The sequence below is a fragment of the Amblyomma maculatum genome, chromosome 3 (genome assembly GCF_055883805.1).
Source record: "Amblyomma maculatum isolate TAMU_Amacu chromosome 3, ASM5588380v1, whole genome shotgun sequence".
Lineage (NCBI taxonomy): Eukaryota > Metazoa > Arthropoda > Arachnida > Ixodida > Ixodidae > Amblyomma > Amblyomma maculatum.
In genome coordinates this window covers 51454872-51468814 of record NC_139346.1, presented here as the reverse complement: position 1 = coordinate 51468814, position 13943 = coordinate 51454872, and the positions used below count along the sequence as shown (strand labels likewise).

The 13943-nt window shown below is 44.6% G+C and overlaps 1 protein-coding gene across 1 annotated transcript; it reads left to right on the top strand.

Annotated features, from left to right (window-relative positions):
* Positions 1–371: 371 nt before the first annotated feature.
* Positions 372–13709, top strand: LOC146194749 (uncharacterized). The gene is made up of 5 exons (XM_084596630.1): positions 372–429; positions 2860–3137; positions 3812–4032; positions 4799–5017; positions 13577–13709. The coding sequence occupies exons 1-5, from the start codon at positions 372–374 to the stop codon at positions 13707–13709; spliced, it is 909 nt and encodes a 302-aa protein (XP_084452756.1).
* Positions 13710–13943: the final 234 nt, after the last annotated feature.

Here is a 13943-nt window from a genome sequence, read left to right as displayed (position 1 = left end):
CGTCGATCGCCAGCCGCTGGAAGCACCGTAAACTTGAAGCAAGTTCTATTCGTCTCTGTCTATCAGGTTCCATCCCACTACAAGGAAGTCAAAATGTAAAAATTCTGGCTTTGATGATTCGCCAATCAGAATGAATTACTCCTTGGCTTTCTCATGAAAAAGCAAGACATTGGGATTGATTAGAAGATTTGTTCATAAAATGTTCACAAAAGTTCTGGTTCCTCTGTTCCACTGCAAATGGTGAGGACAGTTCTGCCACGTGTTATCAATCCCAGTTTTAACATATTGCAAGAGCACATTAGCACAGCTTAAAAGCGATGAACTAAGATGCAATGAAAGCAACTACATGCCTTCCACACATGACAACGGTCATGACTTTACAAGAGGTTGATCAGTTCAACATCATCAATGCTCTGGTGCAGCAACACGGTGATGCTCGTAGAATTAAAGCCAGTCATTGCACTGCTCGCATGCACTGATTGCTTATGCAACTACACACTCCTTCATTCAGCCACCAGTGCCACTTGTTTATCCCTATTTTGTTCTACATCTAAACGAAAATAAGCCTACAGATAATCGCAGAGCAACGTCTGCACATCGGCATCGTGGCTTCGGTAGAAATTGGAAGAGCAAGAGGCCCACCTGCCTCATGGTTCATTGTTGTATACGTGGATGGAAGCATCCAAGATTGTGAAGCAAGAGCAGCAGTCTAGTGTCTGTGTAGGCCTGGCCTTAGTCAAACCTCCACATTGCACTTAAGGAATTACATCATATTGAACTCAGCTCGTTGCAGTTGAAGACGGACGCTGCCCCGTAGCCTCCACAACTATGCCTTCTGCTGATCACGTCCTCCTGCTCACTGACGTCATTGAAGTAGTACGGTTGCTCCGACGTATCAGCCGCTTAATTCCCAAGAATATGTCAAGAAATCCACCAGCTGACGGCAAGCATCCCATACGATTGGTTAAGTGGCTTTCGCGGGACCAACTCCCTTATCAAAGCTATGAAGATTTAGCGACCCTCCTCGTGACCCCATGTCATGTTTGCTTTGGCTCCCTAAACTGGACAAACTACTTTCCTTTTATCAAGAAAGAAGACCATGGGTGTGTCGACTGTGTTCTTAATATTGCATGCGCGGCAGCTCTATCCTGCGCCCTTACCCGCGCAAAGAAACTTGCGATACGGAGGATCTCGGTAAGGGTTGCCCTCACCACAGCTGTCAAACGTGGCCTCATTTCTGATCTATTTATATTCCCGCCCGGGAATTTGAATATAAAAATTTGAAATATTGAAGCCGATATTCACCACTTACTATAGGACTGCCCAGCACTGAGAACTAGCAGAATCCGGTTCTTGAAGGTAGCCAGCCTTTCGGCGAGAAACCTTGCTTCATATATTGCCTCGAACAGCTTAAATCTTTATTAGTTATTTTTCGACAGCGGCTGGCATGCGGCCTTATCCCTGTGATTCTAGCGCACGGACCGATTCTATATTCGTTGTTTCTTCATGCTCTTTGCCGCGAGAGACAGCTTTATTATTTTCTTTGTCACACAAGATGCGTCCAAATGTGTCTAGACGATTCCGGCCACTCGCGTGTTTGTAATGCTCTAGAATATGGTAGCCACCGTATGTGCGTTGTCTAGACGTCTCTTGGCGCCTTAAAATTAAGCATTGATGGGTGTGACGGGCATTCTTACATTGCCGACCGACGAGCACGCTTGTTGTTATAGCCGCCACCGAATCGCATAATTATTTTGCGAGCGCAAGTCAGCCCAAAAAAAGAGTTCATTCAGTCTAACGTGAATCTCTTTGTCGGCAGGTTTAGGCGTCGTCACCAAGGCGTGACAATATTTCCCGAATCCCAATGCGTGACAATATTTCCCGAATCCAGGCACTTCATCATAGCTTACTCCTGCGTTTCCTGAAATCAGGAAATATTTTTTTATAAATTTAATCGTTCTTTATCCTTTATCTTATATCCTCTGTGCTCAGACGAAATAAATATGGTATATAAAAATTGTTTCTCTTCGCAACAGGCGCATGCACTGCTTCTGTTCCTGTTCATTTTTTTTCTGGTTCTTTCGCTTCTTTTTCTCTTTTCCCCTTCCAACGTTGTTATCGCCTTCCCAACCAGTTTACGAATGAGGACGAACCTTGCACACACTTCGATGCCGAAGCGACGTTGGCCGTCCCTTCATTGCCCGGTACTCCGCTAGTGCAGTTTAAATGTGCACATTAAATAGCGGCCGGACTGGGTAATCGAACTAAAAGGTAACACACGAATTCTTTCACTTGTTTCCTGTCTGCCATTCTTGGATATGGCATGGGCTCACGGCTTCTTGTACTAATGAGGCTGCCCACCTGGTGCGTGTATTTCACGTCTGCTCTCAATAAAATCTTATCCCTTGCTCTCCCTCCAGAAGCGAGAAAAAGGAAGCAGAGTCTTCCAAGCTAGTGCAGGTCACTGTGACCATAGTAGAAGAAGAAGAAGCGATAGAGATCCAACGCTACATACCTGCTTCTCCCGCGGGAAGTTGGTTATAAAGAAACGTCGGTACGTTGTAGTTTGCCTGCTTTGTATTGAATGACCATAGTCCAAGCAATATTCTGAAACGGAACCCGGCTTTAACCGTTGAGATCAGTGGTGCCTTTATCAGCTTTCGCTTGGGTTTAGAACATTTATCCATAAAAGCTATGGTTTCTGTAAGCAACTAAACATGCCGGGCAGTCTTTGGCTAGGGCCCACTGTACTTTTCTTCTGTCCTCTACTGTGTCCCTTATGGAGACGTTACAGATAAACGAATACAGTGCCAGAGCCAGTTATTCCGTTTTACTTAATAACACGTATCCTTTTTGCAGTGTCCCTCGAAGAGAGCGCCGCGTCCGCGCTGCCCATGGAGCTAAGCGGGCAGTCCTTGAAAAGCGCTGAGTACGACGAGAGCAGCGTCGAGGCGGGCCCTGTTTGCCGCATCTGCTATCGGGGTCCCCGCAGTGGGGGAGAACTGCTGTCGCCCTGCGCCTGCAAGGGCACCATGGGACTCACGCACAGGGCCTGCCTGGAGCGCTGGCTGCGTGAGCGCGACGCAGACAAATGCAATGTATGCCTCGCCCGCTTCAAGGTCCGCCGACAGCACCCGGTAATAACCTGATTTAAATCACCGGAAGGGTGCTCTCAGATTGAATGGCAGAATTGTTTGAATATTTTATAAATACGCAATAAGTCCCTTTTGCGGGAAAATTTTAACATTCAAAGATCCTCCCCAACCTTTTTTTCCACTTTCTTGAAATCTGAACCATACAAGTATATGAGATTATATTGTTATGGAAACGCATTCCGTTCCTGCGTTGTCGTCCCATGTGGCTCCGGCAGACTGTGTAGAAAATGAGGCTAACCACACTACTCCAAACAGAAACCACCAGTAATTTATTACTTTATTCACAACTGTTCATAGCTTTGCTTAATCCGATTGTGTGCCACTAACGTGTTGATAGTGGCAAGCTCTACAGTCACTGGTTTTTAGGGATTAGTTCTAAACGAAGCTAGCTAGCGATCAGACAGCCTCTGGGCTTCAAAGCGACAATAATACTTGGTTCTGAAGAATAAATCGTGAAGACTACGCAGCTTACGAGCGTTGGTATAAAGGGGGTCGGGGTGTACCAGTTCATCGGTCTTGCTATTCCCATTTTAACGCCGTGCTTTCTCACCCAACGTTCTGTACGACCATTTGGGCTTAGTCTATTATAAAGCCTGTATGACAGAAATGAAACCGTAAAATTCTAACGTCTTCCATTGTACCCCACTGTTGGGCAGCCACTCCTTGACTTCTTCGCCGAGAAGAGCAACCGGCGTAACCTGCTTCGGATGGTGCTGAACCTGGTGTCGGGCGTTGGCGACGTCGTGGTGCTGGTGTTCGCCTGGAGCTACGCTTCGCGCTTCCTGGGCGGCCTCGGCTGGTTCCTTTACCTGCTGGTCATTGCGCTGCTCGTCTTCCAGACTCTCTTCTGGGTCGTCGTAGAATGCGTGAGGGTCTGGTGAGTACTTCCTCAATGAATATCAAAAGTCTGTACAACACGGCCTTGTGGTTAGCGGAATTCAAAGGTTTTCTAGTTACTATATTACCGTCCTTTTTCTTTATCATTCGTTTTTGGCGCCGAATGACGCTGATAATAGCATGCTCCGTGTCATTCACAACATCTGTGTAAGGCAACTTCTGACATGGTATCTCAGTGATACCGGTGAGATGCTTTCAGCTGATTGCTGCCACCGAATTCCGCAGAGGAAGATTTCGACAAAATCCACATGTGATGATGTCATTCAGGTTGTTTTCGGTGTAGCCGCTCTCCGGAGGTGCGTGGTCAGTGAGGGCCCGCAGAGATATCTCTTTCTTCAAGCAGATATAGCAATCTAAGGCACTGAAATCCGCAGTGCTTTAGCATTAAAACGCCGATTTTGACGACCTGTGGACCGAAAATTTCCTGGATCAGGCTTCATCTGGTCATCATCGTGCCGGCAAGTCATTGCTTTCCTTCTCTTCTATATTCATCAATCAAATCACGCCCTTCGTCACGTCATACACCTGAACGCCTTTAACATTCTTACTACCGTTTCGCCACCAGGTCATGCGTCAAAAGCACTGACTGATAGTATATTGGAAAGTTAAGAATCGTGCAAACATTACATACCAACGTTAATTACAATATTAAAGTTAAGTGGCTCGATGTCGTGTAGATTTAACCCCGTATGCCCTACGCAACAGTCAAGTGCATTTTTAAGCCACTCAATACCGTTGTCTTACAGGACCTGCTACGAGCCTGTCCGCGAGTGGCGCCGCAGAGCGGTCACCCTAGAGATCATCACGGACAGCTCGCCCAGCGGGTCTAATAATTCACTCCCTAACGAGAAAGCGGCCGATGTCGAAAAGGGAGAGGCGCCTCCCATCTCTTGGAAATCAGCGCTGTTACCTTCCCACAGTTCCGCAGAACAGAACCCTTCTTCGTCCTGGTTCGAAGGCTCGAGGTAAGCAACAGCCTTCTTAACTGCGCTTTTTGCCACAATTTTTCCCTTCCACATCAGCAAATAATTCGCTGAAAAAGCAGAGACAAACTGTCTTTTGGCACGACGAGTTGCGCCTTTTATTTAGTTTTCCCAGTACTACCACGGCCACCATTTTAGTTAGCTAGGCAGAGCAGCAATCGAAGGAGCGGTGGTGGCAGCTTAAAACAGATGCAGATGTCTCGAACGTTCTACTTCATTTGCAATACATTCAAGAGAACTGATTCTCCATCGAAATTAAACCTCTTCATATAAGACGGAAAACTGCTCGGCTAATATTTCTTCATTCGTTCACCCAGGGAAAGTTTAGGATGTCTTGTTCACCTTATATTACACCTTCAACCGCACGAAAAGCCTGCCACCAACATAACCATGCCCTAACAACATATTTCACGAAAACAAACTTGTTTAAATACTCATACTTTCCGCGTACAATAAACGAGTGGAATGTACTGTCTGAAGAGCTTGTCTCAAGTCCCAGTTTCGAAAGCACTCTTGGCAATGAGATTGTGGAGTTGCTACAAAATATAAAAATTATGCAGTACATTTCTTTTGACTTGTTTCGCTCATTTGAGTCATGTATCAAACCTTTTGTCTATGTACTAACTTTATGGCGTTTGAAAATATGCCTTGTTATCTGCTCTTCCTGCTTGGACTACCTGAGGTCTGCAGTATTATGTAAATACAAAAACCTGGCGCGTGCAGACGAAGCTTCGTCTTGCGAGACACGTGGCTGACGCTGGCCATGCGAGTCGCTACAAACCTTACCAGCCCCCCCCCCCCCCCCCCCGCCTTCTGCCAGTCAGTTGAGAAAACAAAGAAAAATATTCGAGGCAATGAGGACCTTCTGCAAGTATAAAGCTGAACGTTGGCTCACCCAACGGCGACCGAAGCCCATGCTTTCTGTTGTGGTGTGCCGCCACGCTACCGATGCCATGCTACCCTCTGTACTCTTTCCGCTTATAACTTCGCCTTCTTCCTTCCTCTCGTTCCTCTGACAGCGCTCTTTTCACTCCTCGTCCTCTAAAAACGTTCTCTTGAATATGTCACGTGGTGTAGAGAGATGATTATGGCATACAACTGGAAGCACGTATGTCAAATCGAATCCCGGTCGCTAACCAGACTATAAGATGCAAGCCAAGTGAGCAGGGAAATTGTGTTCACTACACTGAACTCTAGATTCCACACCAATTTTGATACGAAAAAGCAGAAATTTAGCGCCATGCGAAGGACTCTTAGTGATATGGCTTGCAAGTGAATGGCGCACCAGCGGCGGCAAGAAGAGAAGGGCCCTGCCACAAGACTATTTGTTGTTGATGCCGTCGTCCCCCTCGCCGCTTCGGTGGCTCGACAACTGGGCGACACAGTTGCTATGGCAACTACAATGCCTGAAAGTCACGACGAATGTGACGTCAGCTTCGAGGCACAACGGTATAATGTCTTTATTAGCTCCCGTTACCACATATACACAACTAGTGTACTTTATGTCTGATTAAAACATTAAACATTTTTTTTTACTTGTGAGATCAAGTGCACTTGCCTTTTGATACCATCACATCCGTAACATGAGTGATGAATGAGGCATGTACGGCTTTCCCATTAATATTATGAGATGTTTATATATAACACCGATACAAGGCTGTAGTGTACCCTGTCATGGTCAAATCGCATAACGCTAACAGCGCGGAGGAGGATATCGAGCTTGCGAGAAACGCGAAGGGTATACAATAGTGGAGACGTGCAGGTTTGGGTAAGCACTACGTTAGAGCGAGGTGAAGCAGGGCAACCGGACACTGAGGGCGCAGTCATGCTCTCACCAAAAGAGGAAAACAGGGCGGATAAGCCGTGGACAGACAGGCCATCAATGTCGGTTAGTTTAGGAGAGTGCGAAGAATTGTGAAACCTCGCTGGCCAGGCCATCATGCGAGACATGCCCGGCTGTAGGCTAGGTGCATACTCCTCAAGAAATGGCTCTGCAGGAGGATTTGGCTCAAAAATTAGTAATAATAGCATTTGCAATACATGTACAAATGCCGCCACAGAACAACACTTGCCTACCAGAAAAGCTGGGACGTTTAAAACAGACGGCGCAGAAACATCTCCGCTATGGTGGCACTGACGAAGGCTGGACATGACGGTGGGGTCACAGAGAGAGCCAGAAATTCGGTCCCAGTTTTCGGTATTTGCTATATCTCTCGACATTTGGACAGTGTAGTGTAATGTTTGAGACGCGTGCAATATACGCTGTTAATGTTCGACTCCGAAGAGGATAGGACCACGTCGTCCTCTGAAAATGAGGTCACACCCGGCTTCAGGATGTGATATCAGCATTACAAGTCTGCTAACTTCTTGATAGAATCGGGCTGATAAAGTCGGGGGCTTGAGACTGATCGGTACACTGAGTAGATGATGGCCGAGGAGGATCGGATCTCCGAACACATGGGGGTAGAGCGAGTTGATGGGCGCGATGAGGACCAAACCTTCGGCTGGAATCATAGCTGGTGCGTCGTGGTTAGGGGCGACCTGTTTTAGAGGGACTAGGCAGGAGTGGCAGGTGCTGGTCGTTGACGGCTACGGCGTGCTGGGCCCGGAGGATGCAGCCGGATGCGAGAGCAAAGCTGACGCGGTTGTAGGAATTGGCGGCGACTACAATGAGTATTCGCTAGCAGCAGCTTGCAGTTGCAGCCAACGAAGTCGACCGGGACGGCAGCGGGCAGCTGCCTCCTCTTTACTGTTTACTTCACTGTCATCATCCGATTCTGCCTTAACAGCCAGTCTTAAGCACATTCTCGCTTACTACTTTTAGTGCTTCGCTACCATTATCTACTGTGGCCTTCTGAAAAGGAAATGTTATTTCCTGATTAGGCTATATATCCCATGAATGCTCAGACGAATAGTTTTATTTACACGTGGTCTACACTATGCATAAACACAAATAGGAAGCTTTTAAAGTATTCCCCATTCACTTGATATCCAATTAATCTATATCGATTCTCCCAATACTGCCTGTAAAAACGCAGTGGTACTAAACACCTTAGTCCATGTCCGACACCGTTCTTCATTTGTATTTTATCTTTTCCTGTGTAAGTCAACGGTCTCTATTCTGGCCCTGCAATATTTTTTCAATGTGTCATCATCATCAACATCAGCCGGACTATACCCACTGCAAGGCAAAGGCCTCTCCCGTATTACTACATTTAACTCAGCCCTCTGCTAGACCTCATTAACCTCATCCGTTTACCTAAATTTGTGTCGCCCCTATATGCTTCCGTTCCCTTGGAATAAAATTTGTTACCCTTATAGGGTCTATCAGTCGACTCCCTCTCTTAGCACTAAATGTTCTGCCCAAGTTCAATTTTCCCTAGAATGTCATTAACTCGATTTTTTTTTCTCGCCCATTTTATACGCTTCCTACCTCTTAAACTTACACCTACCATTTTCCGTTCCATAGCTCTCCGCATTGTCTTCAGCTTATTAGAACCCTCTTCATCAGCCTCCATGTTTTCATTAGCGGGGTTTGCGGAGTACTGGTAAGATGCAGCGGCTACGCTTTTCTCTTAAGCGACGCCGCTAAGCTGCTAGCTGTAATCTGCTGGTACTAGACAAATGCATTTCATCCTAATCCTATTATCCTAGTTAATTCCCTTTCATGGCCCGGATCTGCAGTTACTATCTCTCCAAAGTAGACACATTCACCTACCAATTACAGTGCTTAGATATGTATTGCAAACTGCAGTTCCTTCAAGATGAACATTGCCAATTTTTAGGCCTACTTTTCTGCTTTTTCTTCCTAAGTCTTCAAATATTATTTACAATTCAACCCCTGAGTCACTTAGTAACGCAATGTGATCAGCGAATCAGATTACAGAGATCAGCAGCAGCAGCTTTACTTAAGGCTGCGATTTAGGCGAGTTGGTACGTACTGATTCATAGTTAAAACAGCGCGGGAAAATAAGACGAACGAAGAAAGACACAACACAAGCGCTGACTTGCAACTGTTCTTTATTCGAATAAAACGTTGTTTAAATGCTTTTCTGTCCAGAAAAACACAAAAAATAAAGGAAGACAACCAAAACTACTGAACAGCGTTACTTTACCCACTGCAGGGCGCAGTCCTCTCCTATATTATTCCACTTAACGGGGTACTGTACCAGCTGCATACACTTGACCCCTGCGAATTTCTTGACCTCACCCACCCACCTATCTTTTTGCCGCCCCCTGCTGCGCTTTCCTTCCTTTGGAATCTAGTTCCCCCTGCAGTATTCTCTACCAATCCTAATCTCTAACTGCTCCCATCTCAATTCTGAATACTCCCTCTAAGCAAGCTGTAAATAGTACTGGGGAGGTGGTGCCTACTTGGCTAACGCCATTTCTTATGAGAATATTATTACTTTCTTTATACAAAACTATGATTCCTATGCAGCTGGTATAGATATCTTCCAGTACTTTCACATACGACTCACCTTACACCCTTATGTTCAAATGCCTGCACGACTGCCGTGGTTTCGGCTGACTCAAACGCTTTTTCATAATGAGTGAATGTTATGTATAATGTCTTGTTATATTACGCACAATGCCTCGCGCGAGTATTCAAATTAGGTGCTTTACAGAGGCTTCAACAAGCAGGTCTCCCCGACGGGCATTTCAAGCTCGCCAGCTAACTATGAGATTGATGTAACCTGCGAGTGAAATTTCAGTGCCCATGACCTCTTGTAGTGCTTCAGGTTAAATAAGACCCATCAGAGCAGATTTAAACTGGTCGAGTTCGAAAATGGGCACTCGGGTTCAGCATGCGAGCCTCCTAACCACTGATTCACTGCGCAACTCCTATCGCTCGTTATAACGAGGTTAAATTATCCGCAATTAGACGGGGCGGCCCCAGGCGTGCCACGGTGCCAGAGTAGGGTTAAACTCGTGGCTTCCGAGATAAAGCTCGCTATTTGGCCTCAGCTGATCGCGGAGGCCACTATTAAAGCTCCGCCGTCTGACGTGGCGGCTTCCAGATGGCGCTATATGTACAGTTAAAACTGCAGCTTCCCATGCTTTCGCACTATAATTGGTTTAACAGAGATATCTCCTGCCAGTTGTTCTTCATGTCCTATATTTTCTATTAGTTATTCATGTCATTACTCATCTCATATTGCCATTAAAATATATATATCTCTCATGTGAATACTCATTTGGCTTCATGATTGTGCAGAGCGCAAACATGACGTTGTAACACCCTCATTTATCTCATTTATTTGCTTAGGAATTGTCGTGCGTGCGCACACTTCCAGGCCCCCGTAAAACGTCAACTAATTCTAATTGACTTTAACTCGGTATTGTACAAATAAATGTAATGTCGAGCTCGTAGCCTACAAAAGTATTTAATATACGCATCACCGTCGCGCCGCGACCCCCTTTGGGTACGCGGCCCTATCAAAACAAACGGACAAACAAATCACAAAATCTACCTAACTATCCATAATGCCTACTTCAGTCTGCGCAAGGAAAATGCTGCTGTTTGCAGGGACAACACAGGAAGCTATATAGAGTTCTAGTGAAGTTAAGGAAAAATTTATTGATGTGAAAGTTCGCTGAACTGAAATAATTGCGTGTAAGCATGTTGCCGTTGGCTCCAAAGAACATCGAGTGTTCAAATCATATCTTAGCCCATTGATTTGTCACAGCGTTCATTTGGCAGCTATGAATGCAGTAGGAGTGTTGTAGCTGCATTGAACTTATAACTGCAGTGGTCTTGAATTCAGTTGTTACCAAACTTTCGTGAACCTTGTCTGCACAAAGGTCTGAAGGGCAGCAAAAGCCTTCATTTTTTACACCAGCTCATAGCTTCAGCAGCTCATGGGTAACCAGCATACATACGCACAACCTTCTTGGAACGAAAAAGTCAGGTTAAAGGTCAACTCCGGTGGCTTTTTTCATCATTTTCTGTTTTTCATTGAATAACATTCCTCGGCACGTCCTGACTCCAATACAAAAAACCGTCTTTCGAAATTCCAATTAGAATATTTAAAAAAAAAAAAGAAAAACAGAAATTGAAACCGAAACTGCTTTCACGGCCAGAAACGACGTCCCAGGTGACGAAATTGTGACGTCACACTCAGTATTAGAAAACCACTCGTACGTGCATTGGATGGTGAAAATAACGTATGGAAATCATGAAGCATTGCATAAAATGTCTGAGGTAGGTAGTTCAATATAAGCCTCACAATTTCATAATCATGCGGGAAGTGGACAGTAACTCCGGTATACTGTTTGTGACGTCAGAAACTCAGTGTTGCCGGCAGAAACAGTCTCAACTTAAGCCATGAAAACAGCATATTTTAAAGTCGTGTTGCGCGCGAACGGATTGTCGTACGGCGCCCAAATTTTGTAGAATGCGTCAGGACGGAGAGGAGAATATACAGCAAAATTTTTATTAGAATATTCGAATGTCAAAAAACCTCCGGAGTTGCCCTTTAAAGATAAATGATGGCCAATTTTTGCCAAGTGGCATTAAAGCGTGGTTATCAACATAACAATTTGCAATCAAAAGTGAAATCTGTGCTTGCTGAAGTGTTTAGCATGACTTTGGAGACTCATTTTTCTACATTCTACATTGTCTACATTTTTGACCCAAACCTTTGGTCGACGTTTTCCTTTTCTTTCTTTGGTACTAATAATGAAAAGAACAATCACTTAATTTCATGAAATGAAGGGTTTTTGCGTAGCGTTCAATGGAGGTTTTTAGGGAGAGGGGGTAATAAAAATCGTGCTACACAATTCTTTTGAACGACGTTCTTCAAGTGGTATTCTACTATCTCCAACTTACGTACTCACATTCCGCCTCAAAGCCAGATTTAAACATAAGTGAGAGGTCACGTTGAAAATGAAGTTACTTTCGATTCTGGCCTACATTATTGACTGCCAACAATTCGTCACACTTGAACGAACATGAATGTTGAATGGAATAAGAGTTAGGACACAAAGATTGTCTTAGTGTATTTTTGCTGCAGAAGTAAGCTTAATACATTTTAAACATGTGCACTTTGGCATAAGCTCTTTGTATGCCCCATGCTTTCTTTAAAGATCAGTTAATTCTAGCTGAACGGATGTTCCGCTTTAGCAAGTAAACCATGGCTGTGATGTCACATGTGATCATGAGATGGCTCTAAGCATATAAAGACTGCTATATAATAGCTCACACTTCACTTCTTGCCGTTGAAGCTTCTGGGGCATTTTACCTTATAAATCGAAAGGACAAGCCAGCGATTTTCTTCTGTATGCGTCTCCCATCACTAACACTACTAACAGTCAATTAGTTCTGATAAACGTGTTATTCATGCTCAGCTGACATTACTCCTATCGATGTAACCCCCCCCCCCCCCACACACACACACATACACAATACTCCGTCCTTGGAGCCTGTGAGGTGATATGAATAAATAAATAAATGTGACATCATACCTAATCTCATGTTGCAGCCGTCGTCCGCTACTGAAGTATACACAAGAAGTATGAAAGGAAGGTATGAAGTTACATATGTACAGCGCGCTGGTGAATTCCACGCCATAAGCTCTACAAGCTCTACCAAACCAAATTTACTTATGTCGCATATACCTTTCCAAAGCGAAAACACATTTTGAATTTAGTGCGTGCACTTCTGTGAGATCATACAGGGTCTCTGTAAAGAAATGCTCGAAACAGCCTTTACAAGGAATCGTATATATATATAGACACGTTTACATGCGCCCGTCTGTACGTTCTTTAGTCTCTCATTTACTACCATAATCCAACCAATCCATAACACATAATCCAAACCACACCATGCCTTGCAAGAAAAGCAATCATAACCAAATACTTAATCAGGCTTAGTGGTATCTGCACAAAGGGCGTGTTGCTAAGCTGAAAGGGCGTGTTGCTTAGTAGATATAATACTTATTTAGCTGATAATTCATCACCAATTATATAGGCCTAAATACTAAACACATATTTCGCAGCTAATTTTTTTGAGTGAGATATTGTTTAGTTTAATCATCATCATCATCATCATCATCATCATCATCAGCCTGATTATACCCACTGCAGGGCGAAGGCCTCTCCCATATTTCTCCACTTAACCCGGTTCTGTGTTAGCTGCATCCACTTGACCCCTGCGAACTTCTTAATCTCATCCGCCCACCTAACTTTCTGCCGCCCCCTGCTACGCTTTCCTTATTTATTGATACTGAATGATTACAAGTAAAGAGGGTAAAACTTCATTAGTACTTGTACCCACCACAAGACAGCAAAATAGATGAAGACAACAATAAACTAAGTTCATTTAAAGCAAACGATAATTCCTTAGAAAAAAATCGCGAAAAAAAGATTCGTCAAAGCAATAATGCGCATAATTAACATTTTCCTCGTAATTTCTACGCATTTATCTCAAAACTTCTCTTTTCCTCAAAGTTTAGCTTCCAGCTAACGTACCAAGTTTGCTACGCACTGGGCCTAATAATATTTTACTTGCTAATGAAAGTTCCGCAATATGAAATGCAGGAAGCATGCGGGTGCTGATGGGAAAACATTGCCTCCTGATGAAAGCAAGGCCTTTCCAGAAGAAAAGGCCCAAGTGGGAAACTACAGTGACCAGAAGCCGGAGACAGCGGTCCAGAGCGCAGCCGTCCATTAGCCGCTCTGGTTCGGCTGTGCCTGAAATGAAATTGACATTAAAAATGACAATACATTCTTTTCCTTCCACCGCGATTGTGGAATTGAAGGGGTTTCTGTCTTTTCTTTTTCAAGAACGAGCTTGCCTTGAGGAGGTGCTGCTCTGTACTGCAGGCACCCGTCGTAAGATTGCAGGCGTAGGTGTTACCTGTAACTGAATAACTGTTACCAGCAATTTATTGTTCGGTGTCTTGCT